General features: G+C 44.2%; 1 protein-coding gene across 2 annotated transcripts in view; it reads left to right on the top strand.

The window, feature by feature from the left end:
* The first annotated feature begins 201 nt into the window (after window positions 1-201).
* The window catches only part of KCNQ3 (potassium voltage-gated channel subfamily Q member 3), a 315,258-nt gene continuing 288,800 nt past the window's right edge, over window positions 202-26,659 (top strand). For both annotated transcript variants that reach the window (XM_089685936.1, XM_089685935.1), the window contains exon 1: window positions 202-963. In XM_089685936.1, coding sequence (XP_089542062.1) covers window positions 653-963 — 311 coding nt within the window. In that variant the 5' untranslated portion in view covers window positions 202-652. The remainder of the gene's footprint in view (window positions 964-26,659) is intronic.

The following is a 26,659-nucleotide window of genomic DNA, read 5'->3' as shown; positions in this document are numbered from 1 at the left end:
ATGCAGCCCAGTTAACCCTTTCCTAGACCAGGCTTTGCCTAGGAGGTGATGCTCTCCAGCCTGCAATCCCTGCTTGCCTCCATCACTGAGTGTCTCCCTTGTGTTTGTAGAGAACAGCTGAATGCTATTCTAATGATGGGCTTCACCCAGGGCCCCTCCTCTGCCCCTCCTCCCACATCCCCCCCCCCAGATCCCAGGGACTCTCCCAGTCTCAGTCCTGGCTCTCCATCAAGCTGTGATTGACAGGTCGGGGTGGACCTCTGTCTGTAAGGGACCCATCAGCTCTGCATCCATCCAGAGGAGAGGAGCCCCCCACCCCCCAGGAGGGGAGGGTGGTGAAGGATTGCATGGATCCCTGTGATGACAGCCAGCTCCATCCTTGCCATGCACAGCCCCATCCTCTGACAGCCCTCTGCATGGAAGCAGCAACAAAAATATGCAAATGAGCTCTTGTGTGAGAGGTGATGGTGAGCCTGGGAGAGCCACAATGGGCCACTCCCTGACGTGAGATCGCGGGGCCCCACCGGGAGGGCTGCGCTCTTCGCTCCTCGGCTGTGGATGCTGATGCTGCAGGGGGACCAGGCAATTGTCGGGCGGTCGAGGCGGATCATGGCATTGGGCTTCTCCCGGCTCCCCCCCACCGCTGAGGAAGATGGGGCTGAAGAGCAAGCACTCCGAGGGCCAGTCTAAGGATGGCGACAGGCAGGCGCCTCTAGGGGCCCGGGATCTGGAGCCCAGCTCCCTGGGGGCCGGCCTGGACAAGGATGGCACTCTGCTGCTGGTGGGAGCCGGCAAGGAGGACGGCAAGAGGAACACCCAGAGCATCGGACTGCTGGCCAAAACCCCCCTCAACTACCCCAGGCCAGTCAAGAGGAACAACGCCAGGTACCGCAGGGTGCAGACCCTCATCTACGATGCCTTGGAGAGACCTCGGGGGTGGGCGCTGCTCTACCATGCCTGCGTGTGAGTACCCGACCCCTCCATACCAGCAGACTCTTCATAGGGCACAGAGTATACATATATATATACATACCATACACACCCCTGTATATAGGATACATTCTATACATATATATACCCTACACACTCCCCTGTACATAGGGTACATTCTATACATATATATCCCCCCTGCACACCCCTGTATATAGGGTACATTGTATACATATATATACCCTACTCACCCATGTATATAGGGTACATTCTATACATATATATCCCCTACTCACCCCTGTATATAGGGTACATTGTATACATATATATCCCCCCTGCACACCCCTGTATATAGGGTACATTGTATACATATATATCCCCCCTGCACACCCCTGTACATAGGGTACATTCTATACATATATATCCCCTACTCACCCCTGTACATAGGGTACATTCTATACATATATATCCCCTACTCACCCCTGTACATAGGGTACATTCTATACATATATATCCCCTACTCACCCCTGTATATAGGGTACATTGTATACATATATATCCCCCCTGCACACCCCTGTACATAGGATACATTGTATACATATATATATACCCCACACACTCCCCTGTACATAGGATACATTGTATACATATATATCCCCTACTCACCCCTGTATATAGGATACATTGTATACATATATATCCCCTACTCACCCCTGTATATAGGATACATTGTATACATATATATCCCCTACTCACCCCTGTATATAGGATACATTGTATACATAAATATACCCTACACACCCCTGTATATAGGATACATTGTATACATAAATATCCCCTACACACCCCTGTATATAGGATACATTGTATACATAAATATCCCCTACACACCCCTGTATATAGGATACATTGTATACATAAATATCCCCTACACACCCCTGTATATAGGATACATTGTATACATAAATATCCCCTACACACCCCTGTATATAGGATACATTGTATACATAAATATCCCCTACACACCCCTGTATATAGGATACATTGTATACATAAATATACCCTACACACCCCTGTATATAGGATACATTGTATACATAAATATCCCCTACACACCCCTGTATATAGGATACATTGTATACATAAATATCCCCTACACACCCCTGTATATAGGGTACATTGTATACATATATATACCCCACACACTCCCCTGTACATAGGGTACATTCTATACATATATATCCCCTACTCACCCCTGTACATAGGATACATTGTATACATATATATCCCCCTGCACACCCCTGTACATAGGATACATTGTATACATATATATCCCCTACTCACCCCTGTATATAGGATACATTGTATACATATATATCCCCTACTCACCCCTGTATATAGGGTACATTGTATACATATATATCCCCCCTGCACACCCCTATACATAGGATACATTGTATACATATATATCCCCTACACACTCCTCTGTACATAGGATACATTGTATACATATATATCGCCCCTGCACACCCCTGTACATAGGTTACATTGTATACATATATATCGCCCCAGTACATAGGTTACATTGTATACATATGTATACCCTACACACCCCTGTACATAGGATACATTGTATACATATATATCCCCCCTGCACACCCCTATACATAGTATACATATATATACCCTACACACCCCTGTACATAGGATACATTGTATACATATATATCCCCCCTGCACACCCCTTTACATAGGATACATTGTATACATATATATCCCCTACACACCCATGTATATAGGGTACATTCTATACATATATATCCCCTACTCACCCCTGTATATAGGATACATTGTATACATATATATCCCCTACTCACCCCTGTATATAGGATACATTGTATACATATATATCCCCTACTCACCCCTGTATATAGGGTACATTCTTTACATATATATCCCCTACTAACGCCTGTATATAGGGTACATTGTATACATATATATCCCCCCTGCACACCCCTGTACATAGGATACATATATCCCCTACACACCCCTGGATATAGGATACATTGTATACATATATACCCCCTGCACATCCCTGTATATAGGATACATTGTATACATATATATCCCCTACACACCCCTGGATATAGGGTATGTTGTATACATATATATCCCTTGCACACCCTGTATATAGGGTATGTTGTATACATATATATCACTTGCACACCCTGTATATAGGGTACGTTGTATACATATATATCTCTTACCCCTGTATATAGGGAACGTTGTATACATATATTATTATTATTATTATACAGTATTTATATAGCGCCAACAGTTCGCTCAGTGCTGTACATTACATATATCCCCTGCTAACCCCTGTATATAGGGTATGTTGTGTGTGTGTGTGTGTATATATATATATATATATATATATATATATATATATATATATATATATATATATATATATATATATATATATATATATATATATATCCCCTGCACATCCCTGTAGATAGGATACATAGTATACGTATATATCCCCTACACACCCTGTATATAGGGTACATTGTATACATATATATTCCCTGCGCACCCCTGTATATAGGGTACATCGTATACATATATATCTTCTACGCACCCCTGTACACAGTATACATATATATCCTCTATGCACCCCTGTATATAGGATACATTGTATACATATATATCCCCTATGCACTCCTGTACATAGGGTACATTCTATACATATATATCCCTTACACACCCTGTATATAGGATACATTTCGTTATATTATACATTGTATCACTATCCCTTTGTATCATATATTGTGTATCTCTCCACTTATACAAGGCAACCTTGTATATGATATGTATCTGTCTACTGTACATCCATTTATATTATACATTGTATCACTATTCCTTTGTAACATATATTGTGTATCTACCACTTTATAACAGACATCCCTGCATAGGATACATTTCTGTATACTGTACATCCATTTATATTATACATTTCTATATATTATGTCTACATATTTATACATATATTTATTTATATTATACATTGTATATCCCCCTATATTATACAATCTATGTCTAAATCCCTTTATAATATCTCTTTTTATTATACACCCTATATCTTTCCCTTTCAATTATACATTCTACATCCCTCTATATAATACATTGTACATCCCTTTTATATTATACATTGTATCAGATGGATTATCTATTTATGTCTTTCTAATTATCCATCTATATTGCTATCACTTGTGTATCTTTATTTGCACATAATTAGTCTATCTATCTATCTATCTATCTATCTATCTATCTATCTATCTATCTATCTCTCTATCTATCTATCTATCTCTGTTGATCAGTAGATCTATCTATCTATCTCTGTTGATCAATAGATCATCTGTCTAACCAATTATCTATCTATCTATCTATCTATCTATCTATCTATCTATCTATCTATCTATCTATCAATGGATCATTTACCTAATCAATTATCTATCACCTGTGTATCTATTATTTGCACATAATTAGTCTAGCCACCTATATACCATCTACTTGTCATCTATCTATCTATCTATCTATCTATCTTGCTCAGTAGATCTATCTATCTATCTATCTATCTATCTATCTATCTATCTATCTCCTCACATGTTTATTACAGCCTCTACAGAATGCACACCACACACACGTTTAGTATATACATGTAGAATTAATGATATATTTTCCTGTTGATTGCATAAGTCAGGTGATAACCAGTTGGTGTTGATCAACAGTTCATAGTGGTTATGTGACTCGGTATAAGCACAGCACAATGCATGAATACTATATGGGGGTATACAGTATAAGTATGAGTCTTGCTGTAGGCTCAGTGTATAGGAGTAAAGTATTGCATATTTAGGGATGGACAGTCACTGAAGGACCTGTGTGCCACACCAATGTATAGGCCTCCTATGTAACTACTCACTGTACGTAAAATCATTTGTTCACTGTGTATCAGTTGGCCACTAGACAGAAGTAAGCCATGTCCATAGCTACTGTATGTGACAACCAGAGGAGTCCTGACACCCATCTGACCACATCAAATTGAAAGTTCAAGAGGGCCTTAAAGCGTAAGATATGCAAACAATATACAAATAGTGTGTGTATGTGCAGTATATATGCAGTACATACTGTATATACACTTCTGGTAATGTAAAATACGTAAATGAATCAAATACCTGATTTGTACATTGGCATATGGATTTTTGGAATTCTTAATGTGGAGATACCCATATACAGTATGTTCTATATGTCCAGGCATGGTAACGCCTAAAGTTGAGTGTGTTTAAGTTTCTGTGAGATTGTTTTATGTCCCTGCTGGAATTGAAAAATTGATTATGCTCCTTCTTCAGGTCAGGTGTGTCCCTATCTCCCAATGTGAAAACACAAGGATACAGGGAAGACAGCAGAATTTGAAAGGAGGTCAGATATTCTTGTATCCCTAGAAGAACTAACATTTGGGTATATGGTATAACGTTCTTCATGGGTTTCACAGATGTTCTCATATCCATAGAAGGACTAACATTTGGGTATATAGTACAATGTTCTTCATGGGTTTCACAGATGTTCTCGTATCCATAGAAGGACTAACATTTGAGTATTTGATGTAATGTTCTTTATGGGTCCTGCACATGTTCTCATATCCATAGAGGAACTTCATTTGGGTTCCTGGCTGTTCTTCATGAGTTCTGTAGATGTCCTCTTATCCATAAGAGGACTTACATTTGGGTTTTGGTGTAATGTTCTTTATTGGTACTGCAGATGTTCTTGTATCCCTAGAGGAACTTAATTTGGGTTTTTGATGTTCTGCATAGGTTCTGTTGATGTTCTCATATCCCTAGAGGGACTTACATTTGGGTACTTGTCATAATGTTCTTCAATGGTTCTGCAGATGTTCTCCTATCCATAGAGGGAATCACCTTGAGTATTTGGCGTAATGTATTCATGGGTTCTGCAGATATTTTGTCTCATCCTATATTAAGACATCTTTGTATAGGGAGTGCTGGAAGGAGTGGTCCTACACACACTTTGCCTCATTGTTATTCTCATTGTTATTTTCCTTTTTAATAATCGTATATGCTTCCTTTCCTCCACTTAAATAATCTTAGGTGGCCTTCTGTCTAATGTATTCAAATGAAAACTATTTATATTGTCCTATTGTAATCAATCCCATTCAGGATTTAATTCTTTAGCTCTCATGTCCACTGCAAGTTTTAGTCCAGTTAATTCTGTGGGCCAACACTGTCCGTGTTTTTAGACACTGATAGATGGGGTACAAGTATTAAGGCCATCTTTAGCAATGCATGTTTGCACATGTTACATGTCTGTAACAACCAACCAGATCATTTCATAATCTTCCCAGAAGTTGGAAACTGGAAGGCAGAATCTGATTGGTTGCTCTGACCACTTTGATGCTACTCCATTGCAGGGGCGGACTGACCATTTGGAAACTCGGGCACTGCCCGAGGGCCCCGGGGTCAGTAGGAGGCCCCATGAGATGCCCCTGATACCTTTTTCATAGGCTCTTTTGAGTTTGGGCAAGGACACGGGCCCCATGATCCCCTATTGCCTGGGGGCCCCATGAGTTGTCAGTCTGCCCCTGCTCCATTGTAATACAACAACAGGTTAGTGGACTTCATTTTCTGGAGCACTGTTTATAAACAATGGTGCAGAAAACAAAAAGGGGGCGGCCAGTGTGCCCTTTGAAATCCTGGCTCCAAGCTGTCATTAGACATTGTAGAAGAGAGACAAAATTTACAGAGCCAATCAGAACGCTGTGAACTAGACATAGTGATCACAAGTACACAAAATGTCAACAAAACCCTCCCCCTCGCCTTTTGATTGCTTCGCTGCCGATCACTCCTCTTTAAATAACACTTCTCACAATGATCAACAACGGGAGGAGGACGCATTAACCCCCAACTGGGGCACGCTGAGCAGTAAAGGAGAGTAAACTGACCAGCAAAGGGGTATATTGACCATCAAGAGAACACATAGAGCAGTAAATGGGTTTTAATGACCAAAAAAGGGGAACATTGACCGCCAGCAGTTATGAAGCACAAACCAATGATCACCAGCATTTAGGAGGGCACTCACCATTGACCACCAACATTTAAAGGGACATTAATCTCTGACTGTAACCATAGGGGCAATAACTCCTAACCACTGAAATTTGCAAGCTGTTTTGTGCATTACATAGTCCTGACCAGGGGCAGACTGACCATTTGGAAACTCGGGCACTGCCCGAGGGCCCGGGGTCAGTAGGGGGCCCCATGAGAAGCCCCTGGTACCTTTTTCATAGGCTTTTTTGAGTCTGGGCAAGGTCACAGGGGCCCCATGATCCCCTATTGCCCGGGGGGCCCCATGAGTTATCAGTCCGCCCCTGGTCCTGACCCATGCACTCTACACGCTATGTCCTAAATGAAACAATTTTGGAGGTGCATTTTAGGTCCTTAAAGAATTTGGACATTTTTTAATATTTATCCTTTTTTTTCCTTTTTAAATAGTAAAAAATTAAAAAATATGGCTATTAAATTTAACTAAAAGTGAGCAAAAATAAGATATTAACTTCATTACAGTGTTGTGTGACAGAGTAATTGTCAGTCACACTATCACAGTACTGAAAAATGGCCTGGTAATGGAGTAGTACAAAAATAGTTAGGAACGGCTCTACCTACAGATGCTGTGATATACTGTACGTGTATTTGGAGAGGTTGTCAGACTTAAGGGAAGAGAAGGATTCGAGGCAGCTGGTCAGTTTTGCATACTGTGGGTCAAACGTCAAAGCAACATGAAGGCAATGGTTGAGCAGAACAAATGAGCACAGTGCAGGCTCACCACTTCCCATCGGAGATGATTGCTGGTTCTGCACTCATGCCGTTGGCTTCGTCTTCCCTGGGTACCAGACCTGTGGAAAATATTAGCTGAAAAGGTTGACATTGCAAATGTTTTTGGACTGTTGTGAGGTATTGTTGGTTGCCTAGCATCAAGTATCTTTGTATTAAATAATATTATCATAATAGTAAGAATAAGCTTCTGTATTCAGGTACTATTGCAGACTTGTGGCGTCATGGTCACGCAGACTTGTGGCGTCATGGTCACGCAGACTTGTGGCGTCATGGTCACGCAGACTTGTGGCGTCATGGTCACGCAGACTTGTGGCGTCATGGTCACGCAGACTTGTGGCGTCATGGTCACGCAGACTTGTGGCGTCATGGTCACGCAGACTTGTGGCGTCATGGTCACGCAGACTTGTGGCGTCATGGTCACGCAGACTTGTGGCGTCATGGTCACGCAGACTTGTGGCGTCATGGTCACGCAGACTTGTGGCGTCATGGTCACGCAGACTTGTGGCGTCATGGTCACGCAGACTTGTGGCGTCATGGTCACGCAGACTTGTGGCGTCATGGTCACGCAGACTTGTGGCGTCATGGTCACGCAGACTTGCGCCCCCCGCGGTCTTGCAGATTTGCGGCCCCCGCGGTCTTGCAGTCTTGCGGCCCCCGCGGTCTTGCAGTCTTGCGGCCCCCGCGGTCTTGCAGTCTTGCGGCCCCCGCGGTCTTGCAGTCTTGCGGCCCCCGCGGTCTTGCAGTCTTGCGCCCCCCGCGGTCTTGCAGTCTTGCGCCCCCCGCGGTCTTGCAGACTTGCGGCCCCCCGCGGTCTTGCAGTCTTGCGGCCCCCCGCGGTCTTGCAGTCTTGCGGCCCCCACGGTCTTGCAGTCTTGCGGCCCCCACGGTCTTGCAGTCTTGCGGCCCCCACGGTCTTGCATTCTTGCGGCCTTGCAGCCTGTTTTAACCCCTAAAACTGCACGGTCTTGCAGACTTGCGGGCGTCACGGTCTTGTAGTCTTGCGCCCCCCGCGGTCTTGCAGTCTTGCGCCCCCCGCGGTCTTGCAGTCTTGCGGCCCCCGCGGTCTTGCAGTCTTGCGGCCCCCGCGGTCTTGCAGTCTTGCTGCCTTGCAGCCTGTTTTAACCCCTAAAACTGCACGGTCACGCAGACTTGGGGGTGTCACGGTCTTGGAGACTTGCGGCCCCCACGGTGGATTACTCTACAGAAGCAATCTTTCATGAGATGAAGAGGCATTATGTTGCCTCATTACTGCCTGTTTTAGCCCCGAAAACCCGCACCTCCATGCTGCAACCACGTGCAATAAATAGGCTTCAGTGAAAAGCTCATGCCAAAATAAAAAGTTCCAAAAAGACGGGCAGTTGATATTATATGCATATCCAGACTTTTCTTGTTTAAGTGCTTTCTGAGTCCTCCAACCATCACGAATTAAAGTGTAAGTAAACATTTTTTGTAAATGGCTCCTGGGAGCATTATGCCATAATGTACTAGTATGCACAGCATATTCTAGCGGACCTGCCTACAAGCCATCCCCTCCAGTGCTGCGGTGTCAGCATTGTCATGCTTCCATCTTCTCCCGGTCTTCCTTCCACATTCAGGCTTTTCAACCGTTAGATTGGCTGGGCCGCAATGACTTCACTCCCGTGCACACACACTTCATCAGTGTTGGATTACTGTTTGGCATTAAATTAATAAAGTTAAAAAAAAAAAGGACCCCCCCCCCCTTAAAGCGTACATTACTGCTGACAGGCAAAGGAAATCACATAGGATAGAAGAGACCAAAATCATAGCTCCCAACTGTCCATGATTTATCTTTCAAAAAGTGTTTCCAAGTGCTAAACCTGTCATCCAATTTTTAAATTTGTAAATTTCAAAAGCCAGTGTACAGGAATAGTACTGGTAAAAAAAAAAAAAAATTGTGGGTTCAACTATTTTTTTTTTTTTTTTTTATAATTCTCCTTTAAGGGGGTGTGACAGGGTGTGTGTCCTAGGCCTACATACTTTTGCTAATAGGTGTCCCACCTCAAAAAACTGGAATAGGGGCCCTTCAGTCATAAAATCCTGCCTGTCAACCTTTTATAAATGTTGAGTTTAAAGTGATTGTAAAGGTACACTTTTTTCATATAATATGCCATACTTACCTGTTCTTTGTAATGGTTTTTCATAGAGCAGCCCCAATCCTCCTCTTCCTGGGTCCCCCTGCCAGCGCTCCTGTCTCCTCCTCCTTCTGAGTGCCCCCAGAGCAAGCCGATTACTATGGGGGCACTCATGCTGGTTCAATCCTGAGTCGGGCTGTGCACGCCTATTGACACACACAGAGCGGCTCAACCCCGCCCCCTGCTGTTTCCTCACTGGATTTGATTGACAGCAGCGGGAGCCAAAGGCTCCCACTGCTGCTTCCTTGTCCAGTGGGGAGAGAGAGAGCGGAGAGAACTGCTGCTCTCAGGCACAGGTTGGGATCAAGATTGGTCTCAGGCAAGTATAATGGGGGGTTGGGTGGGATCTGATCACAAAAGGTTTTTTTACCTTCATGCAGAGAATGCGTTAAAGCAAAAAAAACCCAAAAAAAACAAAAAAACAACCTCTGCCTTTAGAACCACCTAAATTTCACTTTAAGTCTATTCTTGGTCTGGGGGTCAGTGATGGAAGCCAGAGGATCACTATGATAGCCAGGACGTTCATATGATTTATAATAAATCTCTGGCTCTCTATTCTGGATATAGAATACGTTGGTCTGATGGTGTTGAGGTGTGACGATGAATTTAGAGGTGAGTTTGGAGGGGTGTCTACATCCTGTGCACATGGCCAGGAGTGGTGGATGATGGGTGGGTGTGGTGTGGATCCATGCCTGGGATGACATATGTGTGTCTGTACCAGAATGATGAATTCATCTCTGGGAGGCTGAGGATGAGCCAGGAACTGCGTGTGATTGGCTGCCTCCTCCTCCTGTGTGTGTCTGATCTTCTTTGTACTGTATGCCGAGCAGATCTATAGAGGGAGCAGCATCACCTGTTACCATGGTAACCCTGGAAGGTGTTATTCCAGATTTTCTTCAGGTTATAATTAGCAAGTAAACCATGTAAATATATGCATCCATTTATCTATTGATTATCTATCTGTCCCATCTATCTATCTGTCCCATCTATCTATCTGTCCCATCTATCTATCTATCTATCTATCTATCTATCTATCTATCTATCTATCTATCTATCTATCTATCCCATCTATCTATCTGTCCCATCTATCTATCTATCTATCTATCTATCTATCTATCTATCTATCTATCTATCTATCTATCTATCTGTCCCATCTATCTATCTATCTGTCCCATCTATCTATCTATCTGTCCCATCTATCTATCTATCTGTCCCATCTATCTATCTATCTGTCCCATCTATCTATCTATCTGTCCCATCTATCTGTCTGTCCCATCTATCTGTCTGTCCCATCTATCTGTCTGTCCCATCTATCTGTCTGTCCCATCTATCTGTCTGTCCCATCTATCTGTCTGTCCCATCTATCTGTCTGTCCCATCTATCTATAATCTATCTGTCTGTCCCATCTATCTGTCTGTCCCATCTATCTGTCTGTCCCATCTATCTATAATCTATCTGTCTGTCCCATCTATCTATAATCTATCTGTCTGTCCCATCTATCTATAATCTATCTGTCTGTCCCATCTATCTATAATCTATCTGTCTGTCCCATCTATCTGTCTGTCCCATCTATCTATAATCTATCTGTCTGTCCCATCTATCTATAATCTATCTGTCTGTCCCATCTATCTATAATCTGTCTGTCCCATCTATCTATAATCTGTCTGTCCCATCTATCTATAATCTGTCTGTCCCATCTATCTATAATCTGTCTGTCCCATCTATCTATAATCTGTCTGTCCCATCTATCTATAATCTGTCTGTCCCATCTATCTATAATCTATCTATAATCTATCTGTCTGTCCCATCTATCTGTCTGTCCCATCTATCTATAATCTATCTATCTGTCTGTCCGATCTATCTATAATCTATCTATCTGTCTGTCCGATCTATCTATAATCTATCTATCTGTCTGTCCCATCTATCTATAATCTATCTATCTGTCTGTCCCATCTATCTATAATCTATCTATCTGTCTGTCCCATCTATCTATAATCTATCTATAATCTATCTGTCTGTCCCATCTATCTGTCTGTCCCATCTATCTATAATCTATCTATCTGTCTGTCCCATCTATCTATAATCTATCTGTCTGTCCCATCTATCTATAATCTATCTATAATCTATCTGTCTGTCTGTCCCATCTATCTATAATCTGTCTGTCCCATCTATCTATAATCTGTCTGTCCCATCTATCTATAATCTGTCTGTCCCATCTATCTATAATCTGTCTGTCCCATCTATCTATAATCTGTCTGTCCCATCTATCTATAATCTATCTATAATCTATCTATAATCTATCTATCTGTCTGTCCGATCTATCTATAATCTATCTATATTCTATCTATCTGTCTGTCCCATCTATCTATAATCTATCTATAATCTATCTGTCTGTCCCATCTATCTATAATCTATCTATAATCTATCTGTCTGTCCCATCTGTCTGCCCCATCTATCTATAATCTATCTGTCTGTCCCATCTATCTATAATCTATCTATAATCTATCTATCTGTCTGTCCCATCTATCTATAATCTATCTATAATCTATCTATCTGTCCGATCTATCTATAATCTATCTATATTCTATCTATCTGTCTGTCCCATCTATCTATAATCTATCTATAATCTATCTGTCTGTCCCATCTATCTGTCTGTCCCATCTATCTATAATCTATCTATAATCTATCTGTCTGTCCCATCTGTCTATCTGTCTGCCCCATCTATCTATAATCTGTCTGTCCCATCTATCTATAATCTATCTATCTATCTATCTCTCTATCTCTCTATCTCTCTATCTCTCTATCTCTCTATCTCTCTATCTCTCTATCTCTCTATCTCTCTATCTCTCTATCTCTCTATCTCTCTATCTCTCTATCTCTCTATCTCTCTATCTCTCTATCTCTCTATCTCTCTATCTCTCTATCTATCTCTCTATCTATCTATCTACCCTTCTATCCTTCTATCCTTCTGTCTGTCTGTCCGTCTATCCTATGTATGTATTTATTGATTTATTTATTTCTATCTGTCTATCTCTCTTCTCTTGGAATGATGCAGAATGACCCCCTTAATGAGTGTGGCAGGCTAAGGGCTCCCTCACAGGGGTTGTAAAAACAGGCAGCTTAGCTACAGTTTTACCATCTCCCTGCCACCGATCGGAATTGTAACGTTACAGCCAGACATGGCTGTGCACTTGCAGCACTGGTGATACTTTGCTTCATGGCCACAGCAATTTTAACTAATTTCCATTCAAATTGCGTGCCATTCTTTGCAGTGCAATTCAAGCCCGTTCATTTTGTATGGGCTCAAGTTGCACGCACTGGAATCGGATTGCACGGGTGTTCGCACCCTTCCAGGGGCGGACTGACAACTCATGGGGCTCCCGGGCAATAGGGGATCATGGGGCCCGTTTGCTTGCCCAAACTCGAAAAAGCCTATGAAAAAGGTACCGGGGGCATCTCATGGGGCCCCCTACTGACCCTGAGCCCTCGGGCAGTGCCCGAGTTTCCAAATGGTCAGTCCGCCCCTGCACCCATCCGATCCAATTCAGGCAATCGCATGCAACATGTTTTTGGGATGTCATTAAAGCGGAGTTCCACTTAAAAGCAGAAGCGCCGCTTATTTGCCTCCTCCCTCCCTCCACTGCCATATCTGACACCTTTTGGGGGGGGGGGGGGAGTGGGAAGGGGATACCTGGTCTTGACAGGTACCCGTTTCCACTTCCGGCTCAGTTTGCTGCGGCAAAGTGACCCAGAAGTTCAGCCCCCTCCTTCCTCCCGCAGTCTTCTGGGAAATTTCACAGGTCCCAGGAGACTGCTGGACCAATCAAGAGGCGTGACTCGTGCATGCGCTGTGGGCACCATGCTGTGAAGCCGCAAGCTGTAAAGATGCCGGCGCCGGGGAGAGAAGAGGCAGAGAAGGGACGGAGCGGGTGAGCACATTGCTGGATCCCGGGACAGGTAAGTGTGTGTTTATTAAACGTCAGCAGCTACAGTTTTTGTAGCTGCTGACTTTTAATAAACACAAAAACGTCTGTAACTCCGCTTTGCCTTAACATTGACACCCACAGCAGATCGCATGAATACAGTGCGATTTAGATGCGGTGTGGGAAGCGCACAGGATTCGCTGCATTTTCCGCAACGCATGCAGCACAGTGGCTAAATGGTTAGCACTTCCACCTGGCGGTACTCGGGTCGTTGGTTTGAATCCTAGCCACGGCACCACCTGCCTGGAGTTTGCATGTTCTCCCTGTGCCTGCGTGGGTTTCCTCCGGGTACTCCGGTTTCCTACACTCCAAAGACATGCTGGTAGGTTAATTGGATCCTGTCTAAATTGGCCCTAGTATATGTGAGTTAGGGATCTTAGATTGTACACCCCTTGAGGGTTAGGGACTGATGTGAATGTACAATATATATATGTAAAGTGCTGCATAAATTGATGGCGCTATATAAGTACCTGAAATAAATAAATAAATATACAGTATGTGAAGCTAGGCTCAGGCTGCAGAGTTTGACAGACAGTACTGCCTGTCAAACTCACCCAATGAGAATAAAGGCGCTGCACCACAACTGCAAGCTAAACCCTTTGATCACAGTTGCACCACAGACCTTCAATGTTAAATTGCAATTAGAAAAGGTTAAAAAAAAAAAGGGGGGGGATGCTGGCTGACATCATTGATCAAACATGGCCATCAATTATTGTTTTTTCTTATTTTTTTATCCATTTTTTAAAGTGCTGCAATAAGTATCAAATCTGTTCAGGAGCGGAGAGAAGAAGCAATGCTAATGTGTCTGCCTGGTATACACTGTATAATGGTATAGTCAAACATATGATTTGCTGTTCCGGATTACTAGATTTGATCAGATTTGTAATCCCATATATCGAACCGACCCGGGGCTTGGGATCACACTTCTAATAAAATCTCACTGCGATGAATGTTGACGTGAATGAGGCCTGAGAACCACAACCACGTTGTCTAGGACCGGCTATCAGATGGAGCGCCCAATCATTTTATTATGTAACAAACTGTTTCTGACACACAATAGTGCGCTATCAGCTGAGATTGGATTTACTACGGTGTATATCCACGGACACAAGGTATCCGGTTTCCATTAGTCACTAATTGTCAATATGAGTCTTTCTGAGTTCCCAGAAGATGTGATATTCCAATCCTCCTCGTTTGTGTACTTTGCGGATTAATAATAGTACTACTCAGGACTTTTTTCCAGCGGGAACGTGGGGGAACTCGGTTCCGGGCACCTCCAACTCTGATTGTATGTAATGGCAAGGGATGCTGTGGTCTGCTGGGGGATCTACTGTCACAGGGTGGATCAGTTGTTGCTGGGGAGGTCTATTGCTGATGGTGGGTGAACTGTTGTTGCTGGGGGGTCTTATATTGCTGTGGGATCAATTGCTGCTGGGGGGGACCTATAGTTGCTGAGGGGGTCTCTTATTGCTGAGGGGGTATTTTGTTGCAAGGGGTCTGTTGATGGAGGGTGGGATCTATTGTTGCTGAGGGAGGGTCAATTGTTGCTGGTTGAAGGGGCTGTATGATCTTACGGCCTTTCTCGTTTTTTTCTTGTTATCATAAACAAATTCCATACAAATTACTTAGCACCACAAAATGATACTTGGTTCTGTTTTCTCTAAAAGGCTTGATACTGGGAGGTGGGTAAGGGTTGGAACAAAGGGACAGTGCTCAGAGGTGGGTAGGGGGTGGAACCAAGGGACAGTGCTTGGAGGTGTGTGGAGCCAAGGGACAGTGCTCAAAGGTGGGTAGGGAGGTGGAGCCAAGGGACAGTGCTCGGAGGTGGGTAGGGGGGTGGAACCAAGGGACAGTGCTTGGAGGTGAGTGGGGAGTGGAACCAAGGGACAGTGCTTGGAGGTGGGTAGGGAGTGGAATCCAGGGACAGTGCTTGTAGGTGGGTAGGGAGTGGAATCCAGGGACAGTGCTTGTAGGTGGGTGGAACCAAGGGATAGTGCTTGGAGGTGGGTGGAACCAAAGGACAGTGCTCAGAGGTGGGTAGGGAGGTGGACCCAAGGCACAGTGCTGGGAGGTGGGTAGGGTGGTGGAACCAAGGGACAGTGCTCAGAGGTTGATAGTGGGTGGAACCAAGGGACAGTGCTTGGAGGTGGGTAGGGAGTGGAACCAAGGGATCGTGCTCGGAGGTGGGTAGGGGGGTGGAACCAAGGGACAGTGCTCGGAGGTGGGTGGAACCAAGGGACAGTGCTTGGAGGTAGGTACGGGGGGTGGAACCAAGGGACAGTGCTTGGAGGTGGGTAAGGGGGTGGAACCAAGGGACAGTGCTTGGAGGTGGGTAAGGGGTGGACCCAAGGCACAGTGTTGGGAGATGGGTAGGGGGTGGAGCCAAGGGACAGTGCTCGGAGGTAGGTGGAACCAAGGGACAGTGCTTGGAAGTGGGTAGGGGGGTGGAACCAAGGGACAGTGCTCAGAGGTGGGTAGGGGGGTGGAACCAAGGGACAGTGCTCAGAGGTGGGTAGGGGGGTGGAACCAAGGGACAGTGCTCAGAGGTGGGTAGAACCAAGGGACAGTGCTCAGAGGTGGGTAGGGGGGTGGAACCTAGGGACAGTGCTTGGAGGTGGGTAAGGGGTGGACTCAAGGCACAGTGTTGGGAGGTGGGTAGGGGGTGGAACCAAGGGACAGTGTTCGGAGGTGGATAGGAGGCGTAAACAAGAAGATGACTCCGAAATTTGGAGAACCTACACCTATTGTCTGAGGAAAAAAAGCCCTGGTACTACTAAAGAATCAAATTTGTGTTTTTTTATGGAATGGTTCATTATTGAGTAATAAGCACTGTGCATTATACCTCTAAAATAAAATACTCCATTTTACAGGCGATGACTGTTTTATTATCATTAAGCACTTATGTGTTCAATACTATATCAGGTTTGATTCCCACCATACCGGTGCAACCGAGCACGGCCGCATTTCCACGTGTTGCATGTAGGGTAGCCCATTCATTTCAGTGGGCTGCCCTACGTGCAAGAAATGCAGAAAAGAAGTCCCTGGCGCTCTTCCAAAAAAGCTTGCTGCATCGAACCCCATGGTACTGCAGGTGTGTGGGGGGACACCATTAATAATTACTGGTACCGTCCCACATCTGCTAAAGGGCAGTGCATTTCTATGCATGTTGGGAAAGCGCAAGATTTTCTGTGTGTTCCAAATACGCATAGATGTGAACTTATGTAAATTAGCTTTCCCGCCTAACACTAACTAGCCTTAAAAATGCCCCCATGATGACTAACTGCATATGAAAAAAAAAAGGTATACTTGCCTATTTACAGCCTGCTCCAGTCTGGTCACATGATCCTCTGTCAGCCAGCAGCCCCTGCAGGGGAGAGTGTTTAGTAAAGCCTGAAGCAGTGACACCATCCATAAGCTCTCATGTCCCATATATTGTCCGAGTTCTCTCTTCTCCCCTGCAGCTGCTGCTGACTGCCACAGGGGAGCCAGATCACGTGACCTGAGCGAACTGGAAATAGGTACAGATCTTTAGCCAGAATAAGTAGAAGGGGGGGAGGGGCATGTGTAAAGGGCTTGTAAACCCTTACATATACCCAGTGCAGTGACTGGCCTCAGATAATACACATCTTCCTGCATAAGTTGTACCTGTCTATTTGCAGTATTCTCTTCAAAGTGGTGAATCTGTAAAGCTTGTCTGAGCTGTCAGAAACAAAGGGGTGGAGAGATTAAATTACACTCTGCAGAGCTCTGAGAGCTGATTGGAGGGAGGGGACACACCCCTCTCCACACAGGAACACACCTTAGGCTGTAAATCCGCTGGAGGTCCTTCCCCATCACCATTTTTCTCTTGGTGTCAGGAAAACTTGTCAGAAGTGACTCATGCTGATAGTAGAGAAATGAAGCAGAGGACAGAAATGTCACTTAGTACTCTGGATTGTGACAAACTATAGAGGAATATGCTTTGTTCATATTTCATATCTGAGGTTTACAAGCACTAGTTAGTGTTAGACTAAATTTCTACTTTCATTGCTCAGTGCACCTATATTGGCATTATTTTGGCTTAGGATTGGTGCAAGAAGATGAACTTTTTTACGACCTCCGGAACGGATTAATTGGTTTTCAATGCATTCCTATGGGAAACCGCGTTTCGGAATACGAAACGTCCGGAGAATGCATTACATTCGTAAACCAAGGTACGTCTGTGTGTGGCACAGTGGTTGGCACGTCTGCCTTGCAGTAAATGGGTCATGGGTTCAATTCCCGACCACGGCGCCTCCTGCTTGGAGTTTGCATGTTCTCCCTGTGCTTGCGTGGGTTTCCTCCGGGTGCTCCGGTTTCCTCCCACACTCCAAAGACATGCTGGTAGGTTAATTGACTCCTGTCTAAATTGGCCCTAGTATGTGTATGTATGAATGTGAGTTAGGGACCTTAGATTGTACGCCCCTTGAGGGTTAGGGACCTTAGATTGTATACCCCTTGAGGGTTAGGGACTGATGTGAATGTACAATATATATGTAAAGCGCGGTGTAAATTGACAGCACTATATAAGTACCTGAAATAAATAAATAGATAAATATATATTATCATCAGTCCCAAACCCTCAAGGGGCATACAATCTAAGGTCCCTAGCTCACATAAAAGGGTAAACCTACCAGCATAGCATGTTTTTGGAGTGTGGGAAGAAACCAGAGTATTATTATTATTGTTATTATACAGTATTTATATAGCGCCAACAGTTTGCTGAGCACTAGAGGAAACCCACACAGGGAGAACATGCAAACTCCAGGCAGGTGGTGCTGTGGTTGGGATCTGAACCAACGACCCTAGTACTGCCAGGTGGATGTGCTAACCATTCAGCCACTGTACTGCAATCACATGGTCTTTTTTTAACTTTCACTTTTTTATGTTTCTATACCCAAAACATTCTTTTTTTTTTTTGTTTTTGTTTTGGATGGAGTGGGATAGGATTGGGACCCCTGTCTGTTTTTACTATCTAAGGATTTCCCCTCACTAATGCAGGCCATAGATGGGGAGAAAACCGGCCGATTTTTCTTTAAAAAAACGAAAAATCAGTCGTTCAAGCGGCCGACGTTACCAGGAACGGTAAAAAAAATCGGCCAATTTTCATCCCGTCTACAGCCAGCAAAAAGTGTCCCTGCAGAGAGCTCCGCTATTCCTTTGACAGTTCTTTGACATTTATAGCGGTTGCAACAATGTATCTATTTGTATCCATTTCGGACACAGATGTTTTTATTCGGAAACAAATAGATACATTGTTGCAACCGCTATAAATATCAAGGAACTGTCAAACAAATAGCGGAGCTCTCTGCAGGGACACTTTTTGCCAGACTGGAATTCTTCTTCTTCCTCTTCTTCTTCTTCCTCTTCTTCTTCTTCCTCTTCTTCTTCTTCCTCTTCTTCTTCTTCCTCTTCTTCCTCTTCCTCTTCTTCCTCTTCTTCTTCCTCTTCTTCTTCCTCTTCTTCTTCCTCTTCTTCTTCCTCTTCTTCTTCCTCTTCTTCTTCCTCTTCTTCCTTTTCTTGATCTTCTTGCTCCTCTTCTTCTTCCTCCTCTTCCTCTTCTTGCTCTTGCTCTTCTTCTTCTTCCTCTTGCTCTTCCTCTTCTTCCTCTTCTTCTTCCTCTTCTTCTTGCTCTTCTTCCTGTTCTTCTTCCTCTTCTTCTTCCTCCTTTCTTCTTCCTTTTCTACTTCTTCTTCATCCTCCTTTCTCCTTCCTCTTCTACTTCTTCTTCATCCTCCTTTCTCCTTCCTCTTCTACTTCTTCATCCTCCTTTCTCCTTCCTCTTCTACTTCATCCTCTTCTTCTTTTTGTCTTCCTCTTGCAGGTCACTGCTCATAATTGGCCGATTGACAAAATCGGCCGATCTTTTTCCAACTTTACCTATAAAAAAATCTGCCAAAATACCGAAAAACGGCCAAACAATTAGCCCACTAATGATCCGAAAATCGGCCGATTTTATTTTCGTCCGACAAATCGGCCGATTTTCGACCCATCTATGGCCTGCATAATTGTCCTGATAACAAACCTTCCAGTCAGGAAATGTTCCCTTTATTGTAATGCCGAAACAGGTACTTGCAGGGAGCCTCCACCTTGCCATAATCTTCTCTTTCGCTTCAATTCCCGGATCTTTAGTGAAACGTTACTTATTAGATTTGGCTTACAGGAATATATTTTAGTTCACGTACCCGGCATGTTAGCAACCTTCCTGCTGATTTCTTGCAAAGTCTTTGTACGTTTTGCTGCTGTGACTGATAATCAATAAAGCTGGCTGAATCAATTAGGTGAAAGTGCCGTATGAGGTGAAGGCCCAAAGACGGGCTTTGTATATATTTACTTTTCAAGTCAAAGATGTGATTTAACTCCCCCTTTTACCATGAAATATTTTGAATATGAAACAGGAGGGGTTTTTGACAAGCACAATTTTTGTACAGCGAGATATTGCTGTCACCCCCAACATGCAATTATTATTTATTATACGTTTTTTATTATACGTGCTGTATATTGCTCTATTTTTGTTTGATTTGTAGAAACCAACGTTCAAAGTACACTCTTTAAAGACTTTTAGGCTTCATGTACATGAGCCTACTCTGACCGCTGGCCATGGGAAACCGCAAATCGTGGAATAAATGCGGTATCGCTGTTGCCGCGTTTTGCCACGTTTTGCATTTTCCAGCGGTCAAAATGTTCCTTTCCTGAATGCAAGTCTTCCATGTTCAGGAGAGGAAGGTTTAACCACTTGAGCTCCTGGGGATTTACCCCCCCCCCCTTAATGACCAGGCCTTTTTTTGCTGTTTGGCGCTGCACTAATTCAAATGATAATTGTGCGGTCGTGCAATGCTGTACCCAAACAAAATTTACGTCCTTTTTTTCACACAAATAGAGCTTTCTTTTGATGGTATTTTATCATCCGTGTGCTTTTTATTTTTGAGTGCTATAAACAAAAAAACCCCACAAATTTTAAAAAAAAACAATCTTTTCTACTTTCAGCTATAAAAAATATATCGTAAACTCAAAGTTAGTCATAAATTTAAGCCAAAATGTATTCTGCTACATGTTTTTGGTAAAAAAATCCCAATAAGTGTATATTGATTGCTTTGTGTGAAAGTTATAGCGTCTACAAACTATGGTATAGATACTGTAATTTATGCCTTTTTTTGCTATACAGCGCTGCACTAATTCAAATGATAATTGCGCGGTCATGCAATGTTGTACCCAAACGAAATTTACGTCCTTTTTTTCACACAAATAGAGCTTTCTTTTGGTGGTATTTTATCACCTGTGCGCTTTTTTTTTTTTTTTTGTGCTATAAACAAAAAAAACACAAATTTTGAAAAAAACAATATTTTCTACTTTCAGCTATAAAAAATATATCGTAAACTCAAAGTTAGTCATAAATTTAAGCCAAAATGTATTCTGCTACATGTTTTTGATAAAAAAAATCCAGTGCACTAGCGGGCAAACTGGCGCTATATGGGAGGGGCGCTAACACTATCGGAAGTCACCAGTGACACTAATACAGTGATAAGTAAAAATCTGTTTACTGTAATCAATGACACTGGTGACAGGGCAGTGAAGGGGTTAACTGGGGGGGGGGGGGGCAGGGCAATCAAGGGATTAAATGGGATTACTGGTGTACTGGCGGGCAAACTGGCGCTATCTGGGAGGGGCGCTAACACTATTGGAAGTCGCCAGCGACACCGATACAGTGATCAGTAAAAATCAGTTCACTGATCAGTGACACTGGTGACGGCAGTGAAGGGGTTAACTGGGGGGGGGGATTAGGGGTTAAACGGAATTACTGGTGTACTGGTGGGCAAACTGGCGCTCTCTGGGAGGGGCGCTAACACTACCGGAAGTTGCCAGCGACACTGATACAGTGATCAGTAAAAATCGATTCACTGATCAGTGACACTGGTGACAGGGCAGTGAAGGGTTAACTGGGGGGGGGGGCGATCAGGGGGTTAAATGTGACCTAGATGTGTTCTAACTGTGGGTATGTGCTGTTTTACTCACTGTTTGGATGTCTTCTTTGTCTGGAACGGAATGTGTCCAGGCAGAGAAGAATGACATCATATCCTGTCCTGTGTAAATGTCAACACAGAACAGGATAGGACAGGGACCAATCGTCTGATTTCAGCCAGACATCACTGGCTGAAATCTAATGATTGATCCCTCCGGGATCGAATGGTGTTACCCGCGGGTCGGCGGGAGCGCGCGCGCCCCCTGCCGGCGAAAACGTCGGGAGCGCAAAACCCGTTTTAAAACATGGTTTTGCGCCCCAGTGCCGCCCTGCACACGTATATATACAGTGGCAGGGCGGCAAGAGGTTTAACCTCACCTAAAATTCTGCTATTAGCCTTTGTATACATGGATGCACAGGCTTTTATGGAGTTGAGTTTAGGAGCTTTGGCAAAAAAAAGCCAAAAACTCCTAAACTCGAGTTCAGGAGCTGCTCATGTACATGAACCCTTATTGTTATTGTACGCCTGTCATAAACTTGAGCAATTTAAAGAGCCTCTTCATTTGTTTTCTTCAGAAATTAAATGTAAGTAGCAAAAAAAAATGTAGCTGCTGATTTTTAACAAAGGCGCTCACCTGTCCAGGGATTCAGTGCTGTCCTCACCTGCAGGGGTGTATTTACCACAAGGCAAACCAGGCATTTGCCTAGGGCGGCATTTCTCAGGGGGGCAGCACTGCTCCTTGGAAGAAGTGATGGAAGAAGGGACACATGCGGAATGGGGACCTAGTGGGTTCCGAGAGAGGCTGCGGGTTTCATGACGGTGTACTGTGTTCCCAGGGATGCCCGGAGCTGTTAAGGTGAGTATCTCTCTCTCACTGGGGGGGGGGGATGGTGGCTGGTGTTTGGGAGGGCAGAGGTTGTGGAAGGCTCTCTCGGGTGGGAGGCAGGGGTGTTTTTGGTCAATATCAGTCTCTCTCTGCGGGGGAGGGCGCTAATTTTTTACTTTTTTTGCCTAGGGCAGCACAAAACCTAAATACACCACTACTCACCTGGGCCGGTTCTTTGCCGGTTTTTGGGTTTCCAACACTACCATATAATTGTGGGAAGCTGGCTGTGACTCCCTGCGACTTCACATCTGGCTCCCCACTGCGCATGCGAGAGCCACTCTGTTTTCACTCTGTGAATGGTCTCGCAACTTCCTAGGACGTGTGGTGTGTCCCGTGAGGTTGTGGTGGGGGGGACGACAACTTCAGCTGGGATTGTCTAGGCAATTACAGGGAAGGTGGGAAAGTTGGGCACTTTTTTGAGTTTTTGGGGTAGCAGGTACCTATTTCTAGCAGGTACCTGCTCCCCCAAAAACTCAAAGTGCCAAACGTGTTGGGGGGGTCAGAGGAAGAACTTCCCCTTTTTTAAGCTGAAAATAATACATTTGCAACAATAAATCCAAAAACTTAGATGTCCTTCAAACATCAAACAACACTTCCTGTCTATCTGACCACACTACCAAACATTTCCTGCAAAGTCTCTGAAAAAACTGACACTTCCTAGAATGTCAATCTCTTGGTCCCTTGCTGTGCTCAGTGGTTCCTCTTGATAACCTTCACTTCACCCAAGGACCCGGCAGTGACCTAGGAGTTGATGGGAGGAATCCCTGAGCACTGCGGTATACTAGGAGATCAACCAGAATTGTTCATTTCTGCTGCTGGGACTTTGGGTTACAATTACAATCAGAGTGGGTAACAATTGGAGGGGACGGAGGTTTAGTGTTCAGATTTTTTCATGGCCTGGATTTCAGTTGTTGTTGGATTTGCTTTTGTGAACTTTGCTTTAACCTGAGCATATGATTACCAATGGAATAAGAAGGCAATCACCAATTCAACGTTTTTAAACCATATCCTCACAGCAGCCAGATGTAAATATCCTGCTGAGCAAAAGCAATTACCTTCTGATGAGCTATCATGAGGGGCGGACTGACCATTCGAGCACTCTGGCACTGCCCGAGGGTCCGGGGTCAGTAGGGGGCCCCATGACATGCCCCTGGTACCTTTTTATAGGCATTTTTGGGTGTGCTTTGAGTGTGGGCAAGGACACGGGCCCCATGATCCCCTATTGCCCGGGGGCCCCATGAGTTGTCAGTCCACCCCTGGCTATCATAAGCTTTAATTTGTCTATAAAATGGATAGCCTCACAGCACATGTGAGAGCCAATGCCGCTGCCTTGCTACCAACTATGTGTAGCCAGGTGCATAGCAGGCATAGAGAACAACTACACACACTGCTGCAGCCACCTTATGTGCCCAAACAGGATTCTTCTGCTGGCTTCAGCGCTGTTCAGCCTCCACTCGCCAGGGGGAGCTAGTGGTACTTGAGAAACTGAAAGCACTATAATTCAGCCATGTGGAATCCTGGGAAATGTGGTTTGCAAGGAGAGCTACACTGTGGAAGTGAATGGGGCTGTGAACTACAAGAGCCAGGGACATCTGGTAATAGGAGGAGAGTTGGGCCAGCGCCAGGGTTTGTATGCGGGGACCTGGAGTGGTACAGACCTGTTGTTTGTAGCTGTCTGTGCCTACATTGGAGAGACTGAGTCTGTGAGGACCAGAGGGCTGAGACCTGTAAGCTATGTGACCAGTGTGCTGGAATCAAGCCACTGGGGATCAGGGTGCTGAGAGACTGAGCTTGACAGGACCTGGTCATGAGTACTGAGTTACCGGGGACCAAGTTCCTGAGGACAGTAGACCACCAAGTGTCCAGGACTAGTTTCACTATGTACCAGGATTGGTGAGCGGATTCAGCTGAGCTTACTTTACCACTGTTAGCAGTAGCAGTATACTGCCTATTTTCCTAGCAGTCCCAAAAGCAATTCATTGCTTTCAGTCTTAAAATATAAGTTCACCTTTTGGACAAAAATAATAAATGCACATTTTTTTGCAGGTAAAAAAATGTGCATTTATTATTTTTGTCCAAAGGAGCCTGGAAAGCATTGCACCAGCAATCAGTAGATCGCTGGTGCCATGCAGGTCTCCTGCAGACCTGTCAGAAGATCTGCTTGCTGTACAGAGATGTGCGAGCAAGCAGATATACTGACAGGAAGCTTCAATGAACCACCATGGCGCTGTGGTGTTGTAGTTCATTGAAAACTACAAGTCCACAGCCGCTAAGGCTGTCGGTACTTGCAGTTCATTAATTCACAGAAGTCTTGGAATGAATGACGTGGCCGTGTGGACAGATATGTTTTCAAATCTGACAGTATGGGGGGGGGGGGGGGTTGGGTGGTAGGTGCGGCTGCAGCTATGGGAACATGTTACATGGTCCACCCTAAAAATTAGTGGAACATGTAACATATTCCCAAAGGTGAACTTATCCTTTAAAGAGATGGTAGGAAGTTTACTATCATACAGATTGGACCCCATAGTTAGCCGGCTGAAGTATACAAGTCAGGCGCCAGGTACTATAGAACCACCTCTCAGGGATACCCCTTTTAGGAAAATATACATATACTCACACTCAGGGGTATACACACAGAGTGTACTCTGGGACACTTTTTGATCATTTGTACAGAGAGCTACTGTGAGAGTTATCATTTCCATTTATACACCTCACTGTTTATGCTGTTCTTTTATTAATACTGCGTATACCAGGTTAATTTGGTTTAGTATTACTGTGGTCTAGGTCAGGGCTTAAAATTTGGAGTCTAGACCTTCTAGCCAGGCACAAACCTTACTCTCCACCAGTTGCCCCACCCAACCTTGCCCAGGTCCGCCTCCAACCCTGCCCCCAGCCCTGCCCCCAACCACGCCCCCTAAAGCTTATGAAATTAAATTTTACTTTAGACTAAAGAGTCCAAAATATTTAAAAACTGCAAATATAACATAGCTTTATTATGTCAATTTTCAGGGTCACTCTTGTCAATCCGCAGGGTGACAAAAATCAAGTCCAGCAGTCAGAACTTCTGGTAATTCCGGCCAGAATCTGGCAGGTTTCCAGCTATATGTGTGTCCACCCACTGGTGCTGGCCACACTCATAAACATATATGGGTCCCCCTTACCCAGAACAGCTATAATAAATATCAGTGGGGGTATACTGTTTAGTGATTATGGTTAGTGCTAATCATTAGGTTTCTCCTTGCAAGCTAATACCAAGAAGAAAGATTTGGCTGCTGTTTTGCTGTGTTTGATGTGACGGTATGTTGACGATAGTACTCGTTGGTCCCTGTATGACAAGTAGATTGATAGGGTAAGCTTTATAATCAGTGGTAACCTTCATGCATGGTCCTTGTAGAGTATAGCAGTAACCATTACCTCTGTACACCAAGACTAGCAGTACCGTTGGCCTAGGACACAGTCGCCTGGACCTAGTGATATCTATGGGCAGGATGTCCTGGTCACCAGGGGACATTTTGAATAGGAGGGCACAGGCCTGGTATACAATGATGTTTGAGATTAAGAATATGCCCAACTCAATTGTATGAACTGGCACGTATGACAGACATGTTGGTGTAGCACCCTCCCAGTTAGGCTGTTGGGTAAATGTAGTATTTGATTCCACAATAGTGAGTGGAGTGATTGCTGCCAGTTAAGCTGTTAGGTAAATTTAGTTTGGCTGCATAGTGGTGTGTGGAGTGATTTATGACTAATTGGGCCCGCTTATGGTTACTGAGGGTTTGATTGCTTCCCCCTGCTTCTGGAAGAAGCTTACAGAGCATAG

This window comes from Staurois parvus, unplaced genomic scaffold (genome assembly GCF_062004578.1).
Source record: "Staurois parvus isolate SC_StPar_1 unplaced genomic scaffold, SC_StPar_1.0 ptg000389l, whole genome shotgun sequence".
Classification (NCBI taxonomy): domain Eukaryota; kingdom Metazoa; phylum Chordata; class Amphibia; order Anura; family Ranidae; genus Staurois; species Staurois parvus.
Note: the sequence above shows the minus strand (reverse complement) of the source record. Positions and strands in the feature narration are given on the sequence as shown.